This window comes from Acanthopagrus latus, chromosome 11 (genome assembly GCF_904848185.1).
Source record: "Acanthopagrus latus isolate v.2019 chromosome 11, fAcaLat1.1, whole genome shotgun sequence".
Lineage (NCBI taxonomy): Eukaryota > Metazoa > Chordata > Actinopteri > Spariformes > Sparidae > Acanthopagrus > Acanthopagrus latus.
Genome location: NC_051049.1, coordinates 3,109,537 through 3,132,885, shown reverse-complemented (window position 1 = coordinate 3,132,885; position 23,349 = coordinate 3,109,537). Strand labels below are relative to the sequence as shown.

Here is a 23,349-nt window from a genome sequence, read left to right as displayed (position 1 = left end):
CGCCATCACACAGGCGTTTTTATCCATTATTTTCAGGGCCTGATTCTGTGGACGGTGATGCTTGAGCCCGTACTGTCATGCAATAAGAAAAAATAGATCCTAACAAAGATTCTCACCTGCTCACATCACTCTGTACCTCCCATGCTTGTATGATTTGGCGTTATACAGACAGCTGGATCCTCTGATCGTAATATTTGGGATCTCTTTATCTTTTCATTATTTTTTCCAACTATATAAACGTGTAGGTTTTAAACTCTTCTTCTTTCCAGTTTCAACTGTGGTACAATTGTATCTTAACCTATCTGTGGATGATTTCACTGTTATTTACTGGCGTATTTGAAAGTCTGGAGGGTTTGGCCAATGACCCGACATTATTTATATTTATTTTTTTAATTTATGAGATTTTTAGTCAACAAAAATTGCCAGCCTTATCCTTGAAGTGTAGTCTACGACATTTGTTATTTTTACTGTCAAAATGTGTGAAGTTACAATTAAACTTCAGCTCACACTACATACAAACGTTTTTTGAATAAATAAATAAGTAAATCTTCAAATTAGCATTGACCAGGGGGTAGCCGGTGTTGTAAATGAAGCTGACTGATGTTGATGGCATGTTGATTTGAGGTTAATGTTCGCGTCTCTTTATTCTCAATAATCCAGGGCTTAAATTTAACATGAAAGTACTTCATCGATTACCTGTTTATGATTCAGTGAGAATTGTTCAGTCAGCCAGATTAAAGCAACTGTAAATGTTTAGCTAATAAGAGCCAATATTACAAATGTAATGTCTCTCCTACCTGTTACACCCACAGTTGTCCCCGGGGCCGTACAAGCTAATCTCAGAATCATATTAATTTAATTACAAAACAATTACCATGACGAGAACCGTACAGGTCTGTCCTGCTGTGTAACAACAGTGAAGCTGCATGATACACAAGCAAAGGCTGTGTGATGATCAGCACATTCAGTCAGAGCTGGAATAAGGAACTGTGACGTGTTCTGTATAATAACACGATTTGGTCAGGCTGATATGTTGGCTGTCAATAACTTGAGAAGCAGTGTCACTATGACATAGAGAGCAGCGGAAACTCTAAAATGTTTGTAAAAAAAATATCAAAGACATTTAAGACAAGATCATTTATTCGTGTTATATGTTTTGTGAGAGGTAAAATTTAAGTATTTGGATTGTTTTAACCCCAAATATTGAGATCAGTCCTCAACATCCAGTTATTGTCAGTCAGAAAGAAGCAAGTCAAGTCGAGTCAAGCTCCCGAAAACTGAATTTTTAATGAGACGTGATAAATTGTGCAAATTGGGGTCAAAGTCTATCTACAAAGGCATTTACGCTGAACTGTTCGTACACATGGGGAGTGACGAAAACAGATGACGGCCTGACAATTGTTTCTATATTTCTTTTACTCCATCGACAATGACATGTCGTGGTTTCGCTCTGGTGACAAATGTACTTATTGTAAGTCGCTTTGGACAAATGTGTCTTCTAAATGCCCTAAATGTAAATGTAAATGTAAATGTAAATATATTGTGTGCCATCCCTTTGGCTGTGTAGTAATAGTTTGCTAGTTGTAAGCTCTTGGAGACACCACAGGGCTGCTTCCATGTCGCAGTTTGTCCCACCACATAAGCAAACAGAATTTTATTTTAGCATTGTTTGCATATAGATTAATGCAAAATAGCCCTCTTTATTGTCTAAACCTTGCATGAATATTCATTCCGTTCCGGGTCGAGATAAATGAGCGCGGAACAGACATATGATCAAACGCCAACAACCAGTTAAAGTGTCTCTCCTTCCAGAGATTTGTGGCCCATATTATCTGCTTTAGTGGTCCATTATGGCTGCCTAATATCACTCGGTAAATCAGCGGGGTAATTTTCCACCAGTGACTGGGCAGGACAGGTACAGTTGCAATGCTTTGGTACAAGTAGAGGGGAGGGCGAGAGAGGACATTGTCTGCGGGGGGGAGGGAGGGCGAGGCAAGGACAAGATAAAGGGTCTCTCTTCTGCAGAATGACAATTAAAAAAAGGATAAGGGCAAACACAGCTAAGCAGAAGGAGCCGGGGTGCCATTTAAACGTTAAAAGGGCAGAATGTGTTTGGAAATGACCTGAGCTGACACAGGACTGGGCGAGGGGAGGAGAGCAACAGGAAGAAGAGATTCATTTAAAAAATATTCCACGATCTTACCTCCCAAACCTATTAACCTTGTCTTGATGAAAAAATTAAAATGTTTTTATGTTTATGAGTCACTCACTACGCCACGGATGGTCTGTGATAGAAAAAAAAAAAAATCTCTCACTGATATAACCTGAAAAGACGGGGACAGGACGACGCAGAGCAACAAGGATGGTGAAGTTAACTTCTGAAACTGTGATTTCAAAGAGGTCACAACCTGCAGAGGATGATGACCTCGTGCTTGAGCTTTTTGAGCATCTTTCATTGTTTTTGCATGTCCCGCTCTCATATTCTACCCTCTGCTAGCATTTTGCAGCAGCAGCAGTAGACAGTGTTCAGAAACAAACACTGTACATGATCTATCAAGCGACAGAAGTCAGACTCTGGCTGGTGAACACAGTGGAGCATTTACTAGTGAGGGCAGATAATTCCCTGAGAAGTTGGTGGAGACCAACAAGAGAGCTAAAAGGGCTCCAAAAAAGGGGCTTTTAGATACGTAAGATAAAACAGGCTTTTATCTTAAAGACTTTAAATAAATCCTGTGTTACTTTGTGTCTTCTGGGTGCATAAAAACATAAAGTATACATAAAAAAAACGAAGTATTATGGCAGCGAAGTCAGATGCATGTGGATGGTCAGATTAAACAACAGGACTTTCATCCAGGAGACTGTTGTTAGTGTCCAGTGTGAAACTAAATGCCAACCGTTATTTGAACTTATCTATGTTGTTAAGTTATGTATGTGACATAACTTACATACTTAGTACTGTTACAAGTTTACATTACATTAGTTACTTTCACCCAAACCACATGTTTTCCTGAACCTAACCAAGTAGTTTCCTCACCTTAGCACAACCAAACTACATCATTTCTGTAGTCCAGTACGCCTGTCGCTGGTGGAATACATGCGGACCGTAATATTTGTCAACTGACCAGTTCAGCTGCTTAGGTATGAAGATGTGTTACAGCTTTGTCATTTCTACCACGGTTGTTAATAAGTTCTTCTGCCGCTTTGTGGCCAGAAAAATCCACGGGGGAAAGATTTCCTCCACTTGGGCTGCAACATACAAGTATGCTCATTCCAGAATAGTGTCCTGCTAAATTTTTTTAAAATTCATTGGCTACTTCAACCCTAATTAAAATTAAATATATTACTACATTGTTGTGTAAAATATGAGAAAATAATTTTAAAAATGAGCTATGTGAAGTAATTATTCAACTATTTTTTTTTTTTCCCGACCAAAACCCCAAAAGATTCCACTTACTGTGATCGGAGACAAAGAAAAGTAGAAAACATTCACCTTTAAGAGGACAAGGATGCATTCTTAGCAAGCACCACACACACACGCACATTTTACAATCATGAGCTTGTATAAATTTCAGCTTGAAGACACAAACATGCACAAACACACGGTCTTACTGAGTTTCTCTTCTGGGTCGCCTCATCTTAAGTCATTAACATGCTAATATGAACACAGAGCCCGTCTTGTGGGTTTGTGTTGTGCCTTATTTCATAATATGTGTCCAACAGCCTAAAATATGCATGGTCCATTAATGACTGATGTATTCATCTGGCTATTATTTATTGACAGCCCAGTCACCAGAATCCATTGCTGGCCTTGTGCAATAATAAAAACCATGAATATGTTCATGTTTGTTCACTTTCTACACATCATATCATCATTTTTTAAAGTGATGTTGCTCAGATTTGAAGTGTATCATTAGAGGTTGTCGTCTGGTGAATGGCGGAGGGGTGACGGCAAGGTGAGACTATGCAACAATCACAACTTTTTTTTAAGGACATGTCAGGATTTATTCAGCCATGTTTGTGGCAACACAAATAGGTGTATTACACCAACACATGATCTTTTACAAAGCCTTACCCAGATGATTCTGCATCTACACCAACCAGACCGTAACCACAGCAGTGTCACAACACAAACTAACATGAAGACACATCAAGTTCCAACATATTGGCTACCAATGGAACATACAAATGTAACATATCCATGTAACAACGTCAGCATTATTCTGGGTTTGGATTGTTAGATGTGTTTTCCTCAGCAGTGTTTCGCAGGTTGTCCTTTGCTGTATTCTGGGATTTCTTTCCTTTGTTCCATTTTGAAGCTTATTAGTGAGAGTAAAATAACCAGCCAGAAGCTCAGATGTCTTATCATGAACACAGTGAGATGAGTCATTCTTAGCATGTCCTCTATTTAAGATACACTTCAGATTATCAGTATTTGTGGAGCGCTGGACTGCTACACCTACTTCCTTTACACTGTTACTTTTTTTTTAAATTCATACACATCCTGGATCATGCTGATGATGGCAGGCCATTATGGAAGTGGAACCGATTACATTATTGTTGGATGCAACTTCATTTTCAGAATTGTCAGGATTTTTTTTCTGACAGCGTCTCTTTTGGGTGACTAAAACTAGATTTAAAGGTCCTATTTGAACATTTTTGGGTCTCATTCTGACCTCATAAAAAACTGACGCTTTGGGATGGTGACCTTCAATCTCAGATTTTGACAAATTCAAACCAAATCCAGATTATGAGATGGCTGAGTTGGATGACTGAGGGAATGTGTGGCACCGTCACGCTTCTGCCCTTTCAAATACTGACACACTGAGACAAGCAGCTATACGGCAAGACATTGAAGAATACTGTATGTACACACCTGGGTTCCTTTTTCCTTTCAGGTATCCCACAACATTGTAGATTTTCTTGTAGGACAGCTGGTTTCCGACAGTCAGTGTGATCTTCTTTCGTTCTAGGAAAAAAAAAAAGAGAAGACAGACTCTAAGATGGCTTTCGCCAGTTTGAAAGCTGCTGAGTGATACTGAATCCAAATTTGTCCCCGGTGTGATGATACAGGAGGACACTGAACCCCTTATTTTGTTAGTAATCAACCAGAGAGAGGGAATAAATGAGAAACAGCACAGCTCACAGGCTCCGTCAAAGAGGCTGTTTAAGCTTAAGCCTTCCAGACTGGGAGAAAAGCAAACTAAAAATCAGAGGAAAGCAGTGGTAAGTGAAAATCTTCCGCTGTGTGTGATTGCTCATATGTAGGGTGAAAAAAGAAGTCCAGCTTCCAGCAAATCTATCGGTTAGTTTCCGGCAGCACTGACTGATTCATCCAGTCAGCAGCCACTTTGTCCTTAAAGTGGTGATTATATTTGAACCCTATCGCCTACGAAGCATGTCTTATACTACTAATACACTGCAAACTATGTTATGTCAGAAATGTTTTTTGCTGCTTAGATTACTTTCATCTGCAATGTTTTTTGTTTTTTTTTTTGTTTTCCAATTTAGACAGTCTGTCATTCTTTTACTGCAGAGAAGTCCTAAGTAGGAGGGAACTAACATTCTGGGAAACTAAATGAAATCTGCTAATAGATAACATTTGAAAGCAGAGAACATTTTTCAGGTTCAACACAACTGTTTCCTCATTATGGCGGTAAAATAAAAACAATTAAAATCAGGTATTATTTTTCCAGAAAAATGATTTTCTAACTGCAAACCAACTCATGTAAACATGCTGGAAAGACAGAGGAAAGAAGAAGTACAGGTAAATGTGTTTAAAGTAACACTGGTGGCCAACATGAGCTTCACTCTATGTTGTCATAAAATTGACCAGTTGTCCAGAAACCTGTTACGTCTTAATACAGCGAACCTTAGATCAAACTCAGCAACTATGGATAAATAAAAAGCTGCTCTGCTCAGCTCATGAAACCCTTTGGCTTATTATTAGCCAGATAGCGAATGTAATGCTGGCATTACAAACACTACATCAAATCTGCTGACAGGATGTTTAACATCAGGGGGAGCTAACCAGTCGCATCAGTGTCCCCAAATCAATATCAAATATCAGGATGTTGAGCTCTTTGGTTTCAAAGCACAAAGAACTGTACCGTACAGCCATCAATTCATTTAGATTACACACCATGGCCCCCAGACAAGAACTGTTCAAATGTATATATATATATATATATATATATATATATATATATATATATATATATATATATATATATATATATATATATATACACATATATATATACATATATATATATATATATATATACATATATATATACATATATATATACATATATATATACATATATATATATATATACATATATATATATATATATATATATATATATATATATATATATATATATATATATATACATATATATATACATATATATATATATATATATATATATATATATATATATACACATAAAAAAAAGTTTCACTTTCCAGTAACGTGATTTGTATAATGCATGCTGTGATAACATGAAGGGCGAATGAATAGCAGTGCTCTAACAACAACCTTAAGCTTTACAATGAGATGCTTCTGGGGCCGTCTCCTTCTCAGAGTGGAGTGGAAGTGTTCGCGTTCCCTTTGCAAAACTGTATGTTATCTAAAAATGAATTTGGTTCGAGAAACCTTGACTTAGTTTCCTTCTTGGAGTGACAATTTGAAAGACATTCATGGTTGAATTTTCCCTGTAAGTGGTGGTAAAATAAAGTAAAGAAGTACAATTCAGTGTTTTTGACCGTGGCTGGAACTGTGGAGGATCGAGGATGCACATCATCACAGTCTGAGCCTCAGTTAGCCAGTAATGCCCTGATCAGACACACGACCATGTGGGTCGACTGTGTAAGCAGCTTATTACAACCTGTATTTAGGTTTGTTGTTAGGCGGGCTGCAGTGAATGCTTCGGCAGCAAAGGAAGAAGTCAGGTGAAGTTGTATAAAAAGCTTTGTGGACTTTTCGCTCAAGAGACCTCTGTTCGTATCTTGTAGAAAGAAAAAGTCGGCGGTGAGTTAATTGAAGTTTGAAGTTGAAACCAATGTCCAGGACGCCTGACACGGGTGCATTTTATTGCTCATGTTGTTTTGGGAGAAGTCGTCATTTTGTTTTTGTTGTCTTGGGAGACACTGAAAATCGAAAATCGATCCTCCAGCTATTCAGTTCAAGTATGTGGTGGATGCGCCGACATTCCTGTTGATTGAGAAGAGCTGCGATCAAAATGTGAGCTATGTGATGGATTCACAGGTTTCAGGAGACGCAGAAAAAACAACAAATCTGAATAAGGAAATGCATTTTTACATTTTTTTTTTCAAGCCATTGCGGTGCATCATGGCCAGAAACACTGAAAACATCTCCGGGTTTTCATCCGATGTCTAGATTGATAACGAAGCGAGGAAGAATCAAAACGACCACCAAGAGAAACAATGTCCTCCATGTGAAGGTCTTAAATGTAAAACTGGCCTTCACAAAGACAGCAAAATGAGAGCGTGTGCACACAGACACTGTACAGCTCCTGTACGATGCATCTGACAGAGCAGTCACTGGATATTGCGTCTTCCAGCTCTGCTGCCTTGCTGGACGGCTGTGAGCCCTCGGGGGCCTGATGGCTGGATATCTGAGGGAAATACAGACGAGCTGCCAGTGAAGATGTGAAGCCGGTGCTCAAACCGTGTGTGACAGAGGTCCCCTGCCTACAGCACAGCGCTGCAGCATGACAGCCCACTTTTCCCCGCTCCGCTCCCGCCCTTCGTCCCTCCCTGCCTGTCTCCTCGCCCTCCTCTCGTTCCTGTTTAATACATTATAAAAATTCACTGCTCTCTCTCATAGGCGCCACATAACCCATTTATCACTTTTGACACTGGCACAAATGACTTTGGCTAAAGAGCAGGGCTGGAACATGTGGCCCGTTTGTGTATTCACTCTGCAGACGTGCGCACAGAGAGCAGCGAGAGACATTTGTCATCGAGTAATTCCGCCTCATGATGAATGGGTTTATAGATAGTGCTGCCGCTACAGGTAAGGGGTGAGTCTGAGTTAAGTTTTGAGACTTTATGAAAATATTTACAGGGACCAAAGTATATGTCTGAATTTCCTTTTCCAGCTTTCATCGATTTCCATACTCCGCTTCTCATAAAATAACAGCGAAACAGTGAATATCAATGGCAGAAAGGTGTCCTTGCTTCACTCGGGTGAATAGTGATGTGGCCAAAGGTGCAATGTTACGGTGCTTTTTCCCCCCATTTCCCACTGACGGATTTCATGATTTCCCCTGTAAGCAGCAGTGTGGCAGACCGGTGAGACAGACAGGTTCTCCCCTCGCACCGCCTTTCACTCTCTGAAAACAAGATCGTTAACCCCTGTCTGCTCCGACGAACATCACACATGACCGACCCAGTAAAAAAGGACTTTTTCCAACAAGTCCTCTTACAAAAATGTTCAAACGCTACATGTTTAATATTGCCTTCCAAAACAACCTACATTATCCTTCTCTGATGAAGATTTGCTCGAAGACAAAGTCAAGCATTTTGGGAGTTTGGTGAGAAGAACGCTACAAACCTCACGTCTGTGTATTCGGTGATGCTGGCCTCTGATGCACTTTGTGTTTATGCTTAATCTGCATGATAAACATCACACCTGCATGCATGTTAGCACTGTCACCTTGAGCACATGACTTGTGCTTAATGGAGCACTGACTCACAAAGCAGCTACTGTGGTTTGCAGACGCTTCTTCCTAATCTAACTTTGGGCGAACCGATGCTCGTTCTCTCCCTCCCACCCACAGTCTCCATGCTACCAGCCAGAGACATTGCACATTAGCACTGCACGCATGGATAAACTGTTGTTCATCAAGAAATGTAGAAACATAGGCTGAAGTTCAGTTGAACATGACCACTGTCTCTTTTTTTCTTTTTCGTGCCGGTTCAACTGAGAGATTTTTCTGTTCTTCATCTTTCCACCTTCTAGCAGCATCACATACATCGCATGACTCATGTTTCAGCAGTGACATCAACAACTTTAAAAATACAACCTGTTATAACTATATATTAATCACATGCGGCAAGCTCATTCTATCACGCAGGGACCCCCCCCCCATTAAAACCATAAATGTCATCTAATGAAAAGAGCTGATATATAATCACAGAGTCTAAAATCGGAAGCATCTCACGCTGTTATCTGCAGGGTTTTAAAAGCAGAGTTGAAAAGAAAAAGCTGTAAGTGAATGTGAGAAACCTGCACACAGCAATCAATAGCGGTGTAATTAAAGGGCCTGGGAGTCCTTTCTATAAAGCCATTTCAAGTTGTTCTGCTTCGCTCGCCCTCTCCCTCTGTGGCCTCGCAATGTAATTGCCACGGAAATTTGTTTCACTTTCGGCATTAGTTCTGAGTGGGGGACAGAGAGACAGATGGCGCAGAGAAAGATAGAAAGAATGGCATGTTTTTGGAAAGTTGAGAGGAGAACGCGAGACAAAGAAAGCAAGTTCAAGCACAGATGAGTTCCATTCTTCAGCTGTGATTTTGCCCAACAGCATTAATTGGTTTAAGATGAAGGTATGTGTGTGTAAGACAGAGGATGTGTGTCACTTGTACCTTCAGCCCCTGAAGAAGCTGGTAAGTATTTCCTATGTAAAGGAATAGTCAGAGGAGTGAGTCACACACGCTGTGGGTGTTGTAATCCAAGCTCGAGTGCTCTTTGTTCGTGTAGCTGCTCCGGCCACATGTATGTGTTCATGTGCATGTGTTCCCTTTTCTGTGAAACACTTCAAAGTATGCAAAGCCACCTAAACCAATACAATAACCATGTGCAATAATAACATAACCATAACAGATACTGTCTATCTGTGTACACTATATATATATGTATATTATATACACACGTGTATATAATATACATATATATCTATTCTTACGGTGTTATTGTATATTTGTACATATGTACATTTATTTTATATGTATATTTTATGTGTGTATGTATATTTATTTCATATATATTTACTATATACTATATTTTACTGCTTATGTTATATTGTTCATACTACTTATACATATATATAGCTTTTTACATTAGCATGTTATATTTATTATACACATAAGTCTATGTACAGTGTGTTATATTTATTTGAGATCTTTTTTTAAAATCTTTTTATATCTTTATATGGGTGTCGGGTACTTTGGTGTCTTTTCTTTCTTGATCCTCTATATGTGTGTAACAGTGCTGTGTGTGACATGGAGCTTCAATTTCCTTGAGGGGAACCTCCCAAAAGGATTAATATAGTTATCTAAGTATAAATCTAAAGCAGTATTTTACTTGTTTTTATGTTTGAGATATATGAGATGCTGGTGCTCTGGTGTGACGTCTAGTGGCAGTGAGTGTCATATATATAACCAATAAGGATTAAATGACACCCATACCATTAAATATGTGCGGTGTACAATTTTATACATGTAAAAGGTCGACCTCAGACCTAAAAATAACTAATCCAAGCTGTTACCTATATATCAACTATGTGGCCTAAAGTACGTGGACATTATTTTTATGTGCTTTTGGTTTACGTTTTGTTTTTCATGTTTTTGAGTGCTACAATGTAGAACAATTTTTGCAGCACTTTAAAGCATCCAGTTTTGTGAATGATCTTACTGCCACACACACACACACACACACACACACACACACACACACACACACACACACACACACACACACACATCCAGGTACATACAAAAATGGTTTTCCAGTTTGGTGTGGAAGACCCCGGCCTTAAAGACAAGACTCAGACCCAAGGCTCGGATCAGCGGCTGACCTCACTGATGCTCTTGTGTTTGAACGGTAACAAATCTTTGTATTTCACATATACATCAAGTATACATCAGCCATGAAAAACCTAAAGTGCAGCTCAGTTAATGTGAGGGGTAACTTCTAGGAGCTGTGAGAAACTTATTTTATTGTCAATAAGGTCTATCAGGAGACCATAATTAACCACAAATAAAAATTTAATGGTTTTAGATGAGCCAACGTAGCCAATCAAAAAGCCTAAGTGGTGGTTTATGATGTGTTGGCAGGGCACTGTGACTCAGAGTGAAGTCCTTTTACACTTTGGTGAAGATTCTGACTTCCAGTCGGATGAAAAGCAAGAACATTAAGCTGGAGGCAGCAGGAAAGTGTGTGTATGTCTGCGCCTGTGTGCAAGTGTGTTAATTCAGAGTACAATCCATCAGCCTTGCCAGAGTAAACAGGGTCTTGTAACACCCCTTAGAGGTAGTGATTGACTAGCTGGGTAATTGTCTGGTCAACAGACAGACCACTCAGATAGAGTCAGAGCCAAAGCCCCGAGGCCTGATGGGGACAGGGTGTGTTCGGTGAATTAATCAATCTAAAAGGGCTGAAAAGATGAGAGAGGCGGGCACCGTGAACACACATATAAACAGACATAAGGGAACAAAGAGGGTATTTAATCAACGTGAAAGACAGCAACATGCATGACTTTGAAACATAAACGCTAAGATGGTATTTCTACATTCCTGCAAATAATTATGCAATTCTTTTATGCTCGTGTCTGCAGATATTGTATTAGCCATCACTCTCCATTTCAAAAAGAGAGCTGATATCTGCTTCATGTTCAGACATGTTGTTAACTCGTGTGGAGCAGATGGACGGTAAATGGCTGGTAGGTGCTACTGACTCGGTTTGTGGTAGGTGGCTAGTTATTGTCGGGATATTAACGATATTAACTTGTAGTGGGTGCAGTGACATTTCCAGTAGTGCAATAGGAAACATGGATGCATATTGTTTTTGTATGATTTTGAAATGTTACAAGAATAATAACAGGAATATTATGTATGCAATATTATAATTTGCTTGCCTGTGTGTTGCAGAGCACGGACAAAAAAGATAAATACTAATACATGTTATACATTTATAGATGCAAAAAGTTGCACACACACACACAGAGTACTGTGAAGTCGACCACATCGTCTCGTTAAGGTCTGGCGATCTCCATGGAGGGCCCCTGAGCAATTAACCAATGGCCAGCCAATACAACCAGCCCTTAATTGAATGGGAATTAAAAGAGAAAAAAAAAATAAGGAGAAAAGGTTTTAAAGAGAGTGGGAAAAAAAATGAAAGGAGGCAGACAGATGGAAACAAATGATAGTGGGATCCCAAGAGTGGTCAGAGGTGCAGCCAATCGATTGGAGACAGATTACATCTCTCTCGCTCTCTCGCTTTGTCTCCGCCTTTGTCTCTCTCTCCCACTCTCGTGCACATTCTCTGCCTCTCTCGTACTCATTTGATGTAATGGAAACACTTCAAAAAGAAGCCTACCTTGCAGAACCGTTGGATGTACATTAAGCTCGGTCTACACAGGTACCCGTCTTCAGAGAGCGGGGATAAACACAAAGGGGAACACACACACACACACACACACACACACACACACACACACACACACACACACACACACACACACACACACACACACACACACACACACACACACACACACACACACGAAATGCGCACTCCAAAACAAACAGTACCTCCGCCAGCGCTGGAATGGCTTCTGACACGCAATTTAGATCCAGTGTCACACAAAGGATATCCATTGCCAGACACCTACTACTTAGACAAGAGTCTACAAACCTATAAGTGGCCAAAGGTGTCAATAAAAGACACTCATAAAACAATCTGACTCAAAAAAAAACAAAAAAAACCCACACAATTCAATGTCACAGAAATGTTCGGACATGGCGGTAACACCATGGGATTAAAGCTCACAACTGAAAACAATACCACTGCACACACATGCACAATCTGCCTCCCTCACACTGAAGGATCAATTGTGCTCATGGCTTTGGCCACTGGATTTTTTTTTGGGGGGGGCTGCATCATTGATTGTCTGTGTGACACACTCAGGAAGCGTGGGTGCATAACAGTGACGACCTGTCTGTCTGTGTGCGTGACCGTTATCTGTGCAACATGGGAAACAGCAGAAAGCAGTGTTCCAGTCAGTGACCAGCTGCTCGGATTTATTGGGGAATAAATGGAAATGGACAGACTGAGCACACGTACGATGGGGGAAACATGCTGGCGACAAGAAATGATGACCCCCCCCCCAAAAAAAAAAAAAAAACAAAACAAAAAAAAACCTGATGAGGCGGGGAGAGGAGTGAGTGGAGGCTCAAGTGCAAGACAGAGGGCTCAGAGTGGTTGAGTGAAGGAGCAGAAGGTGGCAGTGTGGTAGAGGCCTGCGGCAATGATGCTGAGATAAGAGGGGATTTATGCTCTCGAAAGCAGGAATCGCCCCATAATACTACACCCATCTCATCTCTCTGTCTCTGAGTCTGTTACACACATATGTTATCTAACCACGCACGCACTAGTCCTACACCTCAACATGCCGAGGCTTCTGTCTCTGGTACCCTTAGTGTAGCAGTGGCAAAAGGGATCAGGCCAAAGATCATCGCACTGATCCTTTGACATTATAGCAAAAAAAATGTCATAGATGATACAAGTGTTGGTTGCATGTAGAGGCTTTGTATGGACTTGTAAGTGAGAGCCAAGAGCTAGACAAATATAACTGTATCTGATATGACAGGCAGAGAGTGTCCGCAATGGAAAAAAACAACCCAGAATACAACCTGTGTTTAAGGTTCTTGGCAAACACCCGTCTCTAATGATGGTTTCCTCTCAGATGCAGGACGGGAGGCAGTGTGATGTTTTATACAAATCCTTCCCTCACTTCACAGACTTAAGTTTCTTTAGGCTGTACTTTGCAAAGTGCAGTCTGTAAATGAGCTTTTGACCTGGAAGTAACATTGAGGTCATCAACAAACAACAGCTTTTGTCACTAACCTCTTGGGGTTTCTCGCCGTGCAAACTGTAGTTTGGTTTTATTTGCCAGGTTCTGAGATTTGTGCCCCCATTTTTATTATTTTTTTTAAGTCAAAAGCAGTTTACTGTTCACAGCAAGGTTTCTACTGACTTCAGTGCCTTGCTGTTTCCTGTGGCACCTCGATAAGGATGAAATTATACCTGCTACACATCAACACGGTAACAATGTCATTGAAGCAAGCGAGCACGCACATGTTTAAAAGGTGTTATTAGTAACATTCAGAAATGGCGTTATACTATTGGCTCACAAACCAGGTTAGCAGCCGGAACCATAATCATCACAATTCTTACATGGAGGTAAACAATACAATCATTTTGGACCTGACAAACATGTTGAAATTACTAACTCACAATCAGAATAATGTTCGTGATAAAAAGAGATTACCTTTCGGCAAGCCCTCAAGCCTTCACCCAAAACATTGCAGTACAAATTACAGCCTCAAAGAGTGGCGGGACGAAGAGTGTTGTTCAAACAATGCCCTGCGAACCACAAATGCACTTTACATTCCTCCACTGTAGTGGCACTGTAGCAGAAAACTTCAAGGCTTCATATCTTAGAAAGCTGAAAAGATAAAACTAAAAGCATGATAAGATATCACCAGTGGTGGATCAGAAAAAGTGCCTTTTTTAATATTTGGTTGAACCAGCCCTTAAATCATTCCTCCAACACCATTATCACCTTCCTCACCTCTATCTTCCTTCCTCCTGTTTGGCTTTTTTTTTTTTTTTTCCCCTCTATATTTCTACCCAGCAGCCTCCCGTTCAGATGAAGGGGAAAATATCCCGGCTGCCCTCTTATCATCTATTCATCTCCCTGCAGCAGAGGAAATTAAACTCTTGCTACATCTTTCTTTTTTTATTTTTTTCTCAACATTTTCTGCTTTAATTTATGTGTGGGTTGCTTAAAATGACTTCTTTGGCTGGTACAGACACCACTGAACTTCCTTATGTCTGTTCTCACATGTAGGTTTGCTCCTACACACTGATATTTCTTCACAAGCTTTTTATGGTCATTTTGCGCTGAGGTGTCTGTGATGTCCTGCCCTGATTCCCTCTTGTTTTAGTGTTTGTCTTCGCCGGCCTGAAACCCCAATCATAAGACAGTATCTGTTTTATTTAATCCCTCCATCTATCTAATCGTTCTTCTTTTGTGCGCAGGGAGGGTCTCGGCGGATCCTACTGTAAGAGCTCGTCCCTGCATCTCTTCTCTCACCTCATTCACCGCAGGTTAATTAACAACTGCATCTCATTTATGATGAAGTGACCATGAGGTGCACCCGGGACCCAAGTCACATTTCAAGGCAATCAAAACTGTACGGCAGTAAAAGTAGTCCGTGTAATTAAACAGCACACAATAACAAGAGCGGGGATGAAGTAAAACTACAATAAAAAAGGGGGATGTAATAAAAGAAGGGTTAGAGAGCAGGTCTATATATAACGCTCCTATGAATGCTAATCTTTTTTCGTGGACTTTTTCTTTTTTTTTTTTTTTTTAGAGTGCACAGTGTTAGGGCAGAGTTGAAATAATGGAGTGAGAGCAGCCTTCTACACGAGTCACTGACCTGCCTGCTGGGCGACAGGTACAACTGGCTGTAACGTATGGACTAAATGTTATCTCTGCATGCCTCCTTACCTTTATACCTCTTGCTCTTTCTTTATCCGCACTCAGGGTCAAAAAGATATGCGCTCTTGAAGCTCAATACCAAAATGCTTTGGGTTGAAGTCTCCAAGAGATTTTACTTTTTGGCCTGTAAAAGTTGGAAAGCCTCCAAAACATTTACTGTTGCCATTACGTGGTACAATTTGTCAATAAGTCCAAATTAAATAGTCAAATTATGTTGAAACTCCCCTCCAGAATGACACATATGATGGTTTTCTGATCTGACGGCCCTGTTGGTCTCTACTGGGCTCCTCCGACAACCTGTTTTCTGATCTGATACCACAATAATTAAGATTCGGTGAGGTTTGGGCACAACACAACTTTGTTCAGGCCTCACAAATATCATGGTTTGGGTTCAAATGGTTACCGCCATGCAGTAGTAATATAATTGAAATATACCTGGGCATTTACCGACAAAGGTTTTTTTTTTTTTTTTTAGCTGGGGGACTTTTACTGCTGCTAATGATGTTATAACAAATAGTACTTTGAATTGCTTTTGCCAACAGAACCATTAAGGTTCTATTGCTACAACTATTAAATTAATTCATAGTGGTAGAATAATATGATATCATTAGGATCAGCACTGGATGAGGTAAAAAATTCAAAATAACGTCTGCTGATAAAACATTTAGCATATTAACTGTTAACATTATGAAACAGGACTTGGGCAACTGACATACTTGGTTAGGTTTAGGAAAAGATCACAGTTTTAGGTTTCACTTCCATAACACAATTCAAAAAATAAGTCAGCTTTTGGTTACATGCAAGGCTTTGATTACGGCCACTGGAGTTAAGAAACTGGCACCAGGTAAATACTATATTAAATATATATATGCAGGTCATGTTGTTGTTAATTGTTGAACAGACTCAATCATTTCAACTCTAGTCTGAATCAAAGAAGAGCATTTGTATGTTCTGTTAACAGCAACATGACATCACAGACCCCTACAAAGCTTGTAATTGGAAGCAGCAGGGTATCGGTGGGACAGACTATTATATGATCAAGACTGCCATCATGCCAAATACTTGTAGATGAAATTTCTTTTTTATTTCAGAATAATCTCAAATAGCTGACACATTTAGATACGAAACACAATCCTTTTCTGTTCTGTGTCTGTGGAGAATGTGGCGTCCAGACATTCTCCTTCAGCCACGTCCTCCTGCTCCTCCTGGGGGCGTTCAGGGGTCCTACAGATACATACGCAGTGTCCACTCTGTTCCTGGAAAGAAACTAGAGATTGGCATACACCTGAATTATCATCTTTGCTGATGAAGGCAGACTCTTCTCTCTCCTCGTTTTTTTTGTTTTTATGTTTTATTAAACCTTTGAACCTGAGATGGTGAAAAGTGGTACCACAAACTCCTCCCTGATGTTTGAGCACCTCAGCTGACGCCTTACAGTAAATCCCACCACGCAGATAATCAAAGCTACTTGAAAGCACCTTACAAACTACCCAAAGTGTCTCCATCGCAATGGTCCCGTCTATCACCTGTATCACCACAAACGCAGCGCAAATCTTCCCGTCAGTCTTTAGATTCTGTACATTAATTGTGCACACTGTAATCATTTCTAATATTTGGTCCAAGACTGGTGCAGCAGTTCCGTCACACTGTACTCTGTGTATTCACCTGCATTGGGAGGCATGGCTAGAGGAACACAGGAGTCTCCCTGCCCTGCAGATGAAGAGGACAGCAAGGTCTTGGCCAGGAAGGCGGAGATGGGCTGAACCAACAGAGATGTCAGACTTCCTCCAGCCTCTCTTGACACCTCACCTGCAGAGAAACACACAAAAAAAAAACGAAAAATGAACTGAGAATGAAACAGAACAGTCAGAAAAAAAATTGCAGAAAAACAAGCAGTGTTCTATTCAAACTCGGGTGATTCCAGTGTTACAGAGGTCTCTGTCCTCTCATCGCTTTATCCTGATGGAAGTTTGTATTCTTATGGCAACTGATTGCCTGGTTCTCATGTAAAAAAAAAAAAAAAACAGTGTCAAAATACACATTATTCCGAAATTGATTAAATTGGTAATCAAAGTGTAATTTGATTTTTGTACTTTTACTTAAGATGTTGAATGCAGGACTGTTACTTGTAACAAAGCAGTGTTATAAAAATGGCCGACCGATACAGTCATAAGTAAATTACCTTAAATGCTGTTGTGTGTAACACACAGTACACAAACCTTGTTATATTTTGCTCCGTGGTATTAAACACGGTGACATATTTCAATATTTACAACATAGTGTATAGTGACAACACTAGCCATGATATAAAAAGGTTCATATGATGTGGATGCACATCTTTATACTCCCCTCCTCTTCCACAGTATATGATTCTTCAAAGCAAAAAATGACACAATAATACTATTAACAACACAGTGGAGGCTGTTGTATGATAAGGCTCAAAGTGTGTGTATGTGTGTGTGTGTTGTTTATTTCATCTCTCAGTAATTGTTATGGGCAGCGGGTCCTGATCAGCCTGACTGCACTCTTATCTCACTGTTGTTTGTAGGCTACCAGAGCTGCTGTTTGTCCTTCACAGCTTTACCCTTGTTAGGAGACTGATGTTTCCTGCAGGTCCGTTACACAACATATGTGTATTGTATACATCAGTCGCCACATACTGGTACATGTCCACGTATTCATGTGCAAGACACTGAACCCCAACAGCTTGGTGTGAATTACAAAACTCTTTTGTTGTTGTATAATTACAGAAGAAGTCGGGCCCGAGTGGTAAGTACCAGCACGAAGTTGGCTGTTACAGAAAAGAACAGTACTTAAAGAAATACTATGGCCATCTTATATCTTACATGTTGTATTCAAGTGGAGGGTGATTGAGGGAATAGTTGAATGACTCTTGAGAGATCACAGATGAGAGAAACTCTCTGTCATATAATGCCTGAGAAAAGCGCTTTAAACCTTCATAGACAGACTTTAGTTAACGGAGGTTGATACGCAGTAGATTTTACAGAGTTCAACCCAATTACATACACAGACGAAAACACAGCACAACACCGTGTAATCTTACATTCTGGGTTTGATGTTGAAAACAGGAGATACCCTCTGATTTCAGGAAATCTTTGGGGCTTTTAGTCCTTTCAAAGCTTCACTGGCATTGAAGTCCACACACCCATTAATAGTTACCATAGCAGAGGTTCTGGCAGATGTATGAAGTTAAGTTTTTCAATACAAAACTGTGTGCTGCTTATGCAAACATTATCTCTTACCAACCTTGGGTGTTTTAAACAGAAGAGAAAATAAATAAATACGTTTAAAAAAATGTCGGCACAAGCAATCTAATATTCTGTAAGCCTACGAAAAAGATATGAGTCACGTCAGAAAGCTGCTGGGACAATGCAAATGTTCTGTCAGATAAACAAGCAAGATCATCCAGTCATCAACATAAATAACACTTTTTCATAAACTCTGTGAAAGGAACCAGTTTGTGATTAAAAGCCTCATCGGTTATATTTTCTGATGAATCGTGACGGGAGGTCCAGTTCAGATTGAGGCTGACTTAGGAATCAGATAGTCGTAGGTCCTCCTGAGGTACTTTACATAAACTGTCTTCATTTGTTTTTAAGCCCCCTTTTTTCTAACATCTTTTATGATGACTTTCAATGTCATTACTGCATTTTGCACTTTTATTGTCTTGAAATATTTTGTCCACTTCAAACAACTAAAGTGGGTTTGTGAAGCTTGTTGGGGCATGTAATGTGATTTGGGGCTATGGAGATAAACCTGACTTGACTTTATGTGTTGAGAAAATGAGCCGTGCTTACAAAGACCTGCAAGCGGACAAACAAAACATCTGTTTTATTGTACATGCCAATACAGTGGTATACCAATGTCAACTGAAGAACATCCCAGGTAGACAAAGAGTTTAAAGTATGTATTTATAGCTAGAATTGCATTTTAGTCCACTACGAATTAATCAGTAAACACTGTTAGCCTGCATCAGCTTGACAGACACCATAGTTTAAGTGCACAGACATTCAAATATGTAATTTTGAGTATTTTTTAGACTTCTCAAATTTCCATCTTAAGCTACAGTATCTTTGGAATGATAAACTAACCTGAGACTTTTTTGGACTTTCGATCGGAAATCATTTTGCAGTTTTCAGCAGCTGCAGGACATTAACATTAATGTAATCCACCACTGGAGTTACTGTTACTTGCTTGCTGTAGTTGGCTGACCCCACAGAACGGCCCCCATTGAAAATTTATCTGTGAGCAAATAAAAGCAGAATTACCGCCGTGCAGCAGTTTGCCTCTGCACACCGGTCAAGTTGCAGTTTACCCTAATGTTCGTTCAGACTCATATAAAACATGTGGAGAAGACTTTGATAAAAGGTATGAAGTGCAGTTGTTGGTGAACTGGAAGTTATCACTTTATTGACATTTCAGCAACAATCACCTGAAGCTCCACATCAGCAAAGCTAATGAGCTTATCGAGGGCTACAGCTGTAGGCCTAGGTCTATAAGTGTATACTGTAAGTTCATAGTTAATCAACAGCCAAGTATGTCTTCACTTTTTTTCACTGATCTGCATCCTTTGGAGGAACATCTGAAGGCCAATTAGATCACAATGCAGCACATAGGCTGTCCCAATGTGAAGGCTTCTTCAAATGCAGCCTTCCTTTCCCTCTTTTTGGAGGACACACCACTACTATCCTTCCTGGCCTCACATATCCCAAGATTCTTTGTGCACCACTGCTCTGTCCCAAAGAAAAAAAAAAAAGATAACGGTGAGATCAAGTGGCGCAGATTTAATAATGATTATAATGATAACATTACTGTGGGTTCAAATAACAGGTCTACCGCTCCACGGTGCTCTCTTAACCGGAAACACACCAGCCATCGACAGAGCTATTTCTCCTCTTCTTCTAGAATCAGCAGGACTAAAAACAACGTGGACGCGGCCTGCGAAGGTCTCTCTAAAGGAGTTGCCTTCAAAGGCTGCAAAGGCTGCAGCCCCTGGATTGGGACACAGCTACTGTTTCTTTTTCAGCCCTTTGTCTGTGCACACCTGTGTCTCATCAGTTAATCGCTCCCTGTATTTTTCTCTCACTCTTATTTGGCTTGTCTGATTTGTTTCTGTGTCTTGTTTTGGACATTTTTTTGTTCTGGGATTACTCTCGTTTTGTTCGCAGCCCCTTGTCGCTTGTGTTTTGCATTATTGTACTTTGGCCAATCAGCTTTCATCAAAGCTCACTTTCAGCTTTTAGCCTGCATGCCTCGGTGAATTTCATTATTTCATTATTGTTATTGAATTATTGAGTCGTGCCAAATTTGAAGATATTCTCTCAAGGTGTACGTACGGACATACTGCCTCGGGCCATGGCTATCAGCGGCGTGGAATCATATTAAATGAGACAGTTCAGTAGATTTTCATATGTTTTACTTCATTCATTGGTCAACTTGGTTACCAGAGTAATTATCTTTATGGAAATGATATCAGCAACATATATCCCAACAACTACTGAAGTGTTTCTGATTTAAGTTAGTAGCTGCGGTCAGCAGCTGTGCTTGCTGATGAACATCACACATTAACGAGGTAAACTGACACATATTACAGTTTAATTTTCAACAGAGCCTCTTTGCACCACAGCAACACTGTATTTCACAGTATTAGTATTAAGGAATAAAGACATTTCTGACTTGAAAAATAAAGTGTTCTATTTCTTGCCCTTTATCATCGTTAAACTACAATATCCTCACAAATAAATGGGAGCCGCAATCAGCCCTTACCGACGAAGTCATAACTCAGGCATGCATCCTTTGTCCCTAATATCTAATTTCCTCAGTCAGTTGCATCTTGTATACCCCATTAACTTAAGCATATTGTTACTTTTCTGCTTCTTTTGTAGCTGATCCATACTTTGTCCAAGTTTGTGAATAATCTATACTCTAACCTTAGCTGTGAGGACAAGTTCAGCAACCCTTGAAAAAATTCCCTTGTGGTTTCTTTGAACCAAACTTCTAGTCAATAGCTTTCTGTGGCTGGTCTAGAGAGTGTCAGTGTGGCATTCCAGCTCCACAAGGCGATAAATAATCAATGAACGACGCTGGAGAGAAGACGGACGGGGGGGGAGGCAAAGGGTAAGAGAATGAAGGGCGCAGGATAAAGCAAAGAAAAAAAAATAAAATGTTAAACAGGGAGGTCAGGAGATGGCTGGACAAGATCGTTGAAAGAGGTGAGAGGTTTGAGGAGAGGAGAGGAAATCAGGCAACAGCTGAATAGTTGATGAAGTGACACGAAGGTAGAAGGTTGAGGGAAGACGGGCAGAGAGGGCAGAAGAGATGAGAAGACAAGGGAGTGTGAGGAAAGAAAGATGTGGAGCTGCAGGGCGAGAATGAGGATAACAGGGAGAAAGTAGGGAAGTAGAGGGACGGAGGAGAAATAATGGATGGCAAGTGTGACGGATAGGCTAGGAAAAACAGATAACACTTAAAACACAGTACATTCCAAGGGACAAGGTATCGCAACAATTAATAGAGACATTACTAAGTAGTTCCCTAATATCTATATCATCATTCTGACGTCTGACTTCTGATTACCTGACCGTCAGTTTCCATTTTGTAGCCACTCTTGTGAAGCATCATCCTACCAAGCTACAAAATGTTGCAGTTAAAAGCATTAATCTCAACAGATTCGCTGAGATGGTTGGGTTTTTGAGTGGTTTTCGTACAGGTCAACATTAATATCAAGTTTGATAGTTGACCATATGTCGTTGGTTTGCACCAACTGACACCGCTGACATGAGGGAGCAAAGAGCCGAAGAGACGAAACCAGAGGAAACTACGGAGCTTGTTAGCTGTGTTGCACCAATCCTGTATTACTGACATGTAACCTCTTCTGATCCTTGACAGAAGACCAGCTTGCAGACTGTTATGAGACAGCAGTCAATGATTCACTTCTCTTTAATGAACTGTATGACCTTATTGTCTCCTTAGTTATTGAGCTAATGAGCATACATTAGCGAGCTAGCTCAAAGAGCTCCAGGGAGCTCGCTATGTTAGTGCTGTTCGGAGAACGTCTTAATTAATGTTGTTCCCTGACCATCATTCCAACTGACTGGAAAGCAACAAAGTCTTATTTGGAGAAAGATCTTGTGGCTGAGTGGGATAAACAGAGGACTCTCACCCAGGTGACCAGGGTCTGTGTCTCATTATCTAATATTCTTTTTTCAGCTTTCGGTCGCAATTTGGTTTGGTTTAGGCATCAAAAATCCTTAGTTTGGGTCAAAATCAACTCTTTCCCAATGATAACCATGTGTAAGAAAGGATAACTTCTCCCATGTGCCTTGCCCTAAATTTAACAAATGTTTGAGGAACGATATTAAACTTCCTGAAACTATAAGGCCCTCTGACTTTGAGATACAAGTATTTTTCAGAGAGCGTGACTATCAATCCACAAATAAAACATGGAGAATGAAGAGGACCCTTCATAGTAGCACTTTGCATCGAGATTCACAGCACTTCATTACTACATGCTAGACCTATCTCTAAACCGTTCATTATAAGATGCTCGAGCACCATTGTCTTTGATGCTGGACTTTTCTTTTCGCCCCTCATCTTCTCCCACTCCACATAAATCCAGTCTGGACAAGTGGCTTCTTACACGTAATTAATGCAGTGCTCCAAGTAATTAAGAAGAGTGGTATCAGAGAAGCTTACTTGTGCTTTCTGTTTACTGGCAAACAATGACTGCCTGATGTCGATATTATTTTTATGTGAAATGGTGGAAACTGACCGCACTTTTGCATTTGC

The 23,349-nt window shown here is 40.2% G+C and overlaps 1 protein-coding gene across 3 annotated transcripts in view; it reads right to left on the bottom strand.

Moving 5' to 3' along the window:
* LOC119028127 (inactive N-acetylated-alpha-linked acidic dipeptidase-like protein 2) overlaps positions 1 to 23,349 on the bottom strand; it is a 393,803-nt gene that overhangs the window by 120,374 nt on the left and 250,080 nt on the right. For all 3 annotated transcript variants that reach the window (XM_037113698.1, XM_037113696.1, XM_037113697.1), the window contains 2 exons: positions 17,206 to 17,349; positions 4,874 to 4,966 (listed from right to left, as the gene is read on the bottom strand). In XM_037113698.1, the coding sequence (XP_036969593.1) occupies positions 4,874 to 4,966; positions 17,206 to 17,349 (237 nt within the window). The remainder of the gene's footprint in view (positions 1 to 4,873; positions 4,967 to 17,205; positions 17,350 to 23,349) is intronic.